Source organism: Echiichthys vipera, assembly GCF_963691815.1.
Source record: "Echiichthys vipera genome assembly, chromosome: 20".
Classification (NCBI taxonomy): Eukaryota; Metazoa; Chordata; class Actinopteri; order Perciformes; family Trachinidae; genus Echiichthys; species Echiichthys vipera.
The window spans coordinates 11,635,701-11,644,436 of NC_139845.1; the positions used below are offsets into that span (position 1 = coordinate 11,635,701).

An 8,736-nucleotide genomic window follows, 5' to 3' on the forward strand; every position below is an offset into this window, starting at 1 on the left:
AACTATGTTTTCACGTTTGTACACAGCAGTCATACACTTCTTACTGAGAGTGCTAATGAGTCTTTATGGAGGAGTCAGTGTTTGGTATTCCCATTGGGCTGTTGTCAGCAGATACTGTAGGTCATTGGTGTGTTGATGGTGTCCTCTGGGTGGTTAGCGTGATGTGAGTCTGGATGTTTGCTTGTGTCAAAGTGATCTCCACGGTGGTGTAAAGAGGGAGAGAAGCCTAGTTTTAACCCCTTATGGCTAGATGTGATGCTACAGTTAGGGCCAGATAAATAAAAATGTCCCTACAAGTTCAGGACACAGACGGACATCAATTAAAGCTTTGAAGTATAGGCTTTTTGTCGAACTATTTTGATTCCTCTGTGTTGTTGCATTCGGTTCATTTATTTATTTGTTCACAATCTCTCAACAAGGAAGCTGTAGAGAAATGCCACAAATAGCTTTTTGTTTTGTGGGAACTGATGCGTGCTTTCTGGCAACTGACCTACAGTACATGCAAAAAGCCAAGTCATCTTCCTTGTGTCTTTGGATTTTGTTTTCCAGTTTTAGCTGAAATTTGTTTCACACCTCAGCTTGGATATGTTGACAGTTATGAGTAAGCCTTCAAAAAAAATAAAGGTTTTAGATCTTTTTTGTTGGTAACTTGTAATAGTGAATGTTTTAACGACGCGAAAACATCTAAACAACAACTAAATTGTTCCTTCTTATTGCACAAGCTCTCTTGTAAGGCTTGTTTACCAACTCTGCTTCCGTGATACAGTGTGAAACACAATTGCTCAGAACTCTGCTGAATAATATGAATGTTATTTACCAACATTAAAGGTTCTGTACATGACATTTCGAACATTAATAAGCAGAAAACACATATTTGCTATGTGAGAAGAGAATTAGGTCACACTCCTTGTTTCGGTAGCCAGTCTGTCCGGTCTTGACTCATTGGCAACTTGCTGCCGGTATGCACTGCGGCGTCCTGGACGGTTAACGTTATCACTGATAAGCACCACTCTTCCTCAGAAGCCAGGTCAACCCAAACAAACTCTGGCAGTGTGGAGGCAATCCCAGCCCAGACTAAGTTTTGTTCAGTAGAGCAGAGCACCGTCGAGTAAAAGAATGAAGAAATGCCAGTCGTGTCATTCAAAATCCCAGATTTAATTTATTTGTAAACTCGTACAGCACATGCTAGCAAGTACAGTTTCTGAAAGGAGGGTGGTCATTATTTTAATTGGCGAGGAGCACGGCAGAAAGTAAAGTATGTATATGCATGTATATTAAAACCGTTTTAAATTTTAACTTACAAAGTCATTTCAACTGTGGTTCAGTGAATGCAAATGTTTAAGAACCTCTATAGCTGCCAATTTAGACAAAAAAAGTAAAACACACCACCCACAGGTAGCGCTGTAAACATTCAGTGCTAGATGTATCAGTTGTTGTGACATGGTTTTGAAATAAGTTTGAGACACCTCTTTGTGTTAATAAAGTAAATGTGAAGCTATAATGTTTGTGCCATTTAACATTTGATTCCTTAATAAATTACCCACAGAAAAGAAGAAATAAAAGTCAATGGTTCTAATATATTTAATGACATGCAAGAATTTCAGTTTAGCTCCCACAGCACACAAGGGAATAATCTCAACTTTTTCCTTGTATTTAAGTCCAGTATGTTACTAGGATTACTAAACCTACTAAACAGACCAAAATCTAGCAGAGCCAATTTCAAATTCTTTCAAGATTTGCATTCAGCAAACAGCAAGCGTATCTAAAAATTCTGAAAATACTACTCATTCCTACAATAAGATAAAACAAATTATCAGAATTTAGAGGTGTGACTAGAACAAAACATTTTCTAATTATTAAAGAGCAGCTTCATAAATGACAGGAACGATTCCAGCACCAAGTTAAACTGCTAGTGGGAATAAAACGGCATCAACTGCTGGCAATGCATGCTCCAAATGATGATGACTTACCTAACAAAGTGACTTGTATAGATGAGATAGGTTTGCTAAGATTTAACACCATTATTTTGTCACAGTGATAGGTGCTTAGATTATTTTGTTAATAAGGCATAAGACCATGTAAAGCAAATTTATGTCACAATTTGCTCTAAACAGTATACACAGCTGGAGTTTATTTAGCTAAATCTGTGAATTTGATCAGCTGTAGGTATGGAGTGATGCAGTGATAGTGACAGAACCGGTTTTGTTCCGATAATGGAGCCAATCAAACCTCACTGACTGAGATCGCCATTAGTGCTGAAGGTTAAAAGATTATTCCAAACACTCCTGTGCTTCTTATATAAAAGAGGATCCTCATGGACACTGAGCCTTTCTTTGTGTGAGTCCGGTTGACTCTGTTTCCACAGAAAGGCACTCCAGCAAAGTATTGTTTGGTTCATAAAAGATTCACAGTAAAATCTCACTTCGCTCCTCGTATCCATTCAGGTACAGGTTCTCTTGCTACATATGTTACTGGGTTGATCTCTACTTTTATAGTTCACATGCATTAGCAAGGGGTCATATTAACAAGATGAGTGAAAGACAGGGAGTTTGTTTTTTAAATGTCAATTAAGAGATGAACATTTGAAACTGACTGCTTGCATGAAATAATATGGGTTACTACTGTCCAATTGATTTCATGTCTTCTCTGTCTTGAAAGTGCTGACTTTGGAATATCTTAATATCTCATCTATAAAGCTTCCAGGTGTTATTCTAGTTAGCATGCAGATATGAGCTACAGTAAAAGCATGCCGATGCATAAATGACACAATGGATCCAACTCAAACTAGACCTTCTGCCACAATACATGTAATGTATACGATGGCAAGTCTGCCTCTGCAATCATTAAAAAACTGAATATTCAAATGTCCAAAGTCATGACGACTAGTAACATGTTAATATTACAAGTTGATTTTACATAGATAAAAATGGCAGTAGGTAAACTGAATTTAAACAGGTTAGCTGAACAATTCATGTTGAATATATATTCAACATTTTAACATCTGTTGTCATGGAAACATTACTAACCAACTGTCCAAAGAGTCAAAGTAGCTTATTATCTTAAATAGACCTATTTATGAATTGAGTTGAAAAGGTCCCGCATTATACGAATTTACCTCTGGCACTTCTCCTTAAATATCTGCTTTTATGCTTTTCCCTTAAAATCAATTTGATCTTATTAATTCATTAATTAAAATTAAACAATGCCAGCTTGTTTCTTCATTAGTCTACTGTGAGCCCGACTTTCCCTAGATGTTAAAACGTCAAAAAGAAAAGTTAAAGTGTTTTTTTCTTTGACTCCAGCTGTCCATTGACTTCTCCATTCTCCCCGCTCAAAACATGTTCATCTTTGGTGCACTTGATTCTCAGCAGGACATTAGACAGCACATCCTGATACAGACTGAGGCAGACCCAGCCTGGCAGGTACAGGAGGGTGATGAGTCCCATGAAGTTGTGAGGATAATGGGAGTAGTCCCAGGAGCAGGCTCCAAACTGCCTCAGGACCAGACCCCAGGAGAACTCCCAGGTGTAGATGAAGCAGATGTAGATGGGGAGCCGCCTCCACGTCCCCCAGCCTCTGCTGAAGTGCAGGTGGAGGTAGAGCTTCTCCACCACGAAGCTGCAGCTCCCGTACATCAAGAAAGACCATAGGGACGTGTGACCGCTGAGGGCCCGGTCAGACTTCTCCACAAGGTTGAACACGGAGGTGAAAAGCACCTCGTCCAGGAAGCCATGCATCCCAAAGAACAAGAAACGCACAAAGCCGGGGAGACTATGAAGAGGCCCCCGATTATGATGATGCCCGCTGTCCTCCGGGCCGGGTATGCTGCTTTGGGGGTCCGGGTTGCAGGAGGGGTGATACTGCAGCCTCGATAGCCCTCTGTGAAACACCTGGGCGAAATAGAGAGCCAGGATGTAGTGCACTACCAGCTGCGTGCCAGACACCACCCTCACCTGCTCGGTCAAAGTGTTGACGTTCCCGATCAGGATCTGCAGCCCGATGTAGACAGACGGGTAGAAAACAAGATGAAACACGACAGGCCGACCTCGGAAACACCTCTTCTGTGAGTAGATCTTCTCCAGCGCAAAGTGGGTCAGTGAATGCATAATGTAAAGATACGGGGAGGAAAAGCCCACCAGTTTAGGGTCCCGATTACTCAAAAAGCCCTGTAATGATGAGAGCAGGACATCCAGAGTCACGCCGTGCATCCCGTAGAAGTAAAGCCGCATCCAACGCGGTAGCTCCCGCGGTGACTCCGCCGCGTCCTCTGTCTCTCCGGACGGTTCTTGTTGGCGGGGCATTTGCGAAGTATTTAGGCCACCGACGGCGTCTCCTGAACGGCTGCGAGGACCGTCTCGCCCTCGACTGACCATGATCATTCACTCTGTCTGGAGAGATTCAGCTTCCCTCTTCCTACACATTGTTTTCTCTGCCAAGTGAAGCGAGCGGCGGCGGCGGCAAGCATCTCATGCAACCATACAGTGACTGCTGCGTTCAGGTGCTCCCTGGAAAAACCTGTTTCTGTGACCCCTAGTGAACCCAACTTGAGAACAAGTTCCTCTTATGACTCATTTGGAAATAATAACATGCTGCAGTAGCCTAACCTTTTTTTAGTTGTATTTTTTGTTAAACCTAAGTACTAACTGATGTTTTGTCACATAAGTCAAAATAACATTATGATAGAGCATGCGTTTTAACAAAAATACAGTCGTCTAAGCTCACCGTCTCTTAAATGTCACCTCGACAGAAAAGATGGGATAAAAAATGGATTTAATAAACATAGTTCTACATTTGAGTGTGACTTGAGTTAATTCTAATTATTAGAACGAGTCATTCACTTAGTCATTCAACTTATTTAATACAAACTAAAGTGTGACTGTAGAAGTTAACTAAATGAGTAGAAACTAACTTACTGGCAGCAATACTGAGGATGATGTATGGAACTAAAGCTAGCATTATTTAGTCGCTGGCTGGTGTATGTGCGGTGTGCATGACCTCAAAAGGTAAAAAAAACTCAATATAAAGCTAAGAGGGGTTTCGGAGGGTTAGGCCTAATGGACTTTTACATCAGTGGCAGCAGGTGATCTCAGTCATGCATCCAGTTGCTGCACTGCATCGATGTAACATTATTTCCAAATTTCCAATAACACTTGAAGGCAACATAAGAGAGGAACAGAGGAGGTGGTGGTGTAGCTGTCCTATAGCTGAGGGGGAGACGGGACATTGTGGCTGCGGATATTAATTGAGCTGATATTCCCCTGTAACGTCCTGACGATGTTTAATTAAGAGTCATTAGTGATAATTAGAGCAGATTACGCCACTGTTATGATAGACCAAAGGCAGTCCTTACTCAACTGATTTGGTAAAGAAAAATGTAGTAAATGAATCCATCATCGGAATGAATTGAGCCATCACATAGGCAATTAGACCTGTGTGAGAGGAAACGGCTAAATAGGAAGGTGGCCTGTATCATAACTATTCTGCTCAAATTTCATTAACAGTAAGTGACAGTTTAACAGTAAGCCAAAGGATGAAACTCAAAGGATTTCTGCAGCCCACAGAAAGTCACAATAACCTTCACCACTTTCTCTTATGGTTTCCTGGTTAATAACTATAATGTAAATAGCTTGCTATCATTATGAACTTTAAAATAACACATTATGAACTATGATTTTAAGTGATGCATTTGCTTTGTAGAAATAAGCACATAGAGATTAGTAGAGATTACATTATGGTTCATGGGCAGCAGTACTCATCTCATCTCATCTTCAACCGCTTATCCGGGGTCGGGTTGCGGCGGCAGCAGCTTTAGCAGGGGACCCCAAACTTCCCTTTCCCGGGCCACATTAACCAGCTCTAACAGGGGGATCCCGAGGCGTTCCCAGGCCAGTGTGGAGATATAATCTCTCCACCTAGTCCTGGGTCTTCCCCGAGGCCTCCTCCCAGCTGGACGTGCCTGGAACACCTCCCTAGGGAGGCGCCCAGGGGGCATCCTTACTAGATGCCTGTCTTCATTTGTGCTGTATGCATTGGTGTTTGTTTGGTGTTGCGTGTTTTTCCAGTGCCCACTAAGTCTTTAGTGGGCACTGAGTCTGAGTTTGTATTGTATTGTACTGTACCTCAGTCTTTCATGATTTCAACGCGTCAAAAGTATCGATACTTCAATACTTTTGTATACCGCGTGTTCAAAACAATATGATATCCACATTCAATAGTATCAAAAGTATCAAAGCTATAAAAAAAGCGAGATCTACAATCAGATAATGTACAGATGAAACAACAAAATCAACTGTGTGTTGGTTTTGGTATTTCTCCTGCGTTATTGAAAGAGGTATTTAGTATCAGTTTGTTTTATACTAGTATTGTATCAAAGTTCAAAATCCTGGTATTGTGACATCCTAGCATATTTAACCATATTTGTTTGCACTTTGTGAGTGCTAAGTGTGTGTCAGCATGTTTCTACAGGATACAATGTGGGGTCCCAAACTGTTCACATGTGTGCTTTTGTGAATGTCTGCGTGCTGTCTATGTGTGTATTTGTATGCAATTGTGAATGCAAAAGCGTATAGTGTGTGCATGCGTGTGTGTGTGTGTGTGTGTGTGTGTGTTTGTGTGTGTACTCAGAGGAAATAGAGATATCAGTGGTCTTTCTGGGCCACAGAGATAACAGTGTGTCTCTGCAGGGTTTAAAACCAGAATCGCTTCAGCACAGATTGAACTCCAGCCTGAACCCACTCAGACGTGACCCAGAACCAACACAGCCAATTCGGAAACGAGAAAACAAGACTAATAGCAAAAAGATTGGGTCAAATACAGCATTATATGCCAAATGACAAGATTACCCACTCTCACACACATATATGCACCGCCGCCTCTTATATTGCTACAGTATATTCTCTCAACCTCTACTAAGTGCACTGCTAAAGGTAATAACAACCATTAGTCTTAATGTGTCATGTCGACTATGAACATCAATAATTCATTACACTTTTTATTGTTGGACATAGGGCAATTACTGTAAACAAATGAGATTATCACTGATGTAAACGGTACACTCTGACCATCTTTATCTCCTTGAATACTGAATAATAAGGCTTACTTTCAGATGGGAAAAAGTAGAAGTTGAGCATTTCTTTATCGCTTTATATTTACAAATCTCCACAATCAGGTCATAGTATAATTTCACTAACTTGTCTATTCTGTACAACTATAACATATGCATATGTCCTTCCTGGAAGAGGGATTCAACCTCTGTTGCTTTACTTGAGGTTACCTCTCTTTTTTCCCCTTGACTTGTTTCCCCAAATCAAACGTCCAAGGACAGAGGAAAATTTGTGATAAAGGGCTATATATCGTAGAACTGACACTGCTTAGCAGGGTGGCACAGTGGTGTGGTGGTCAGCACTTTTGCCTCCCAGCAAGAGGGTTACTGGTTCGAATTCGGGCCTTTTTGTGTGGAGTTTGCATGTTCTCCCCGTGTCTGCGTGGGTTCTCTCCAGGGTTCCAGGGCTTCCTCCTAAAATCCAAAGATATGCATATTTTAGGTTCATTTATTACTCTAAATTGCCCGTAGGTGTGAATGTGTACCCTACGATAGACTGGCGTCCTGTCCAGGGTGTACCCCGCCTCACGCCCAATGTCAGCTGGGATCGGCTCCAGCCTCCTGTGACCCCATTAGGGTGTCATTAGGGTAATGAACGTGAAGATGATGGATGGATGGATGGATGACGCTACTTGACTGAAATCTGACATGAGCTGTAAATTGGACAGCTGTGTTGTATCAGAGGGAAGGGTGAGTCGTATGCGTTTGATTCTTGCTCTTGGCAAGTTATATTATGACATCGTAAGTCTACTAGTACTGGTGTTTCTGTATGCTGTCAAGAATACAGAGATGCAGTAGAGCCTTAAAAAAAAAAAAGATGCAAATAGTTCCTGACTAAACTTTAACTTTAACATGAATCTGTGTTGTGATTACAGTGAATGTTATGATAGCAGGAGCAGCAGAGTGTAGCTCAGTCATTTTATAGGTGAGGCCACACCCATGTTGTCTTGTTTAAAGCCCAGATGAAGACTAGTGGTTGAAACATGTTGGCTTTTTTAACGATTTAGCCACTATAGTAAGGCTTTTTAATATTTCCTTCTTCCTTGTGATATAGAATTGGCTTCCTGTTTATTCTGTCTGATTCCCCGTTTTCCAGAGCTCAGTAATGTTGCCCTATTGTAAAAACCGGGTGTGCAATGAAAAGGATGTCATTGCAGTTGACTTAAGTGTAAACACTAAGAATTTTTTCTACAAATGGACCAGTTTAGTGATTGTAAGGATAAAACAAGGTACTGTATGAAATTCAAGTGACCTGAAAGATGAATCAGACAGAAAAATTAGTTTCTTCTTACAATCTTGGGGTTTTGAATAATATTCTGTGCCTAATCTAATCTGAGTCAGCAGCAGAGATAGAAGAGGTCAGTGCTGTCTCATATATTGGATTCCTTCATGTGCTACTTTTCAGTTTAATTTCATTCTCAGAGGACACAGAGACCCTGGCAAATATTCATTATTTCATGAGAAGAAAATCCGAGATGAGAAAAATAGAAGGGTGAATACATTCGTAATTCAGATAAAACGCTTTCGCCAAGCAAGTTATCTCATGATGTCACAAAGTTATTTTGCAACCCCTTGGGTGGTGGCTACATAAACTAATTCTCTCCTCATGTTTTATTACTGTGTTTCATTCAGAT

At 40.9% G+C, this 8,736-nt stretch overlaps 1 protein-coding gene across 1 annotated transcript; it reads right to left on the reverse strand.

Annotated features, from left to right (window-relative positions):
* Window positions 1-1,261: 1,261 nt before the first annotated feature.
* On the reverse strand, window positions 1,262-4,418 carry tmem229a (transmembrane protein 229A). The gene has a single exon (XM_083934886.1). It carries the CDS (start codon window positions 4,377-4,379, stop codon window positions 3,276-3,278), a length of 1,104 nt encoding a protein of 367 aa, XP_083791012.1. The 5' UTR covers window positions 4,380-4,418; the 3' UTR covers window positions 1,262-3,275.
* Window positions 4,419-8,736: the final 4,318 nt, after the last annotated feature.

Coding starts and splice junctions, on each gene's coding strand:
- tmem229a (XM_083934886.1), bottom strand. CDS start 4,379: ATGATCATGGTCAGTCGAGGGCGAGACGGTCCTCGCAGCCGTTCAGGA.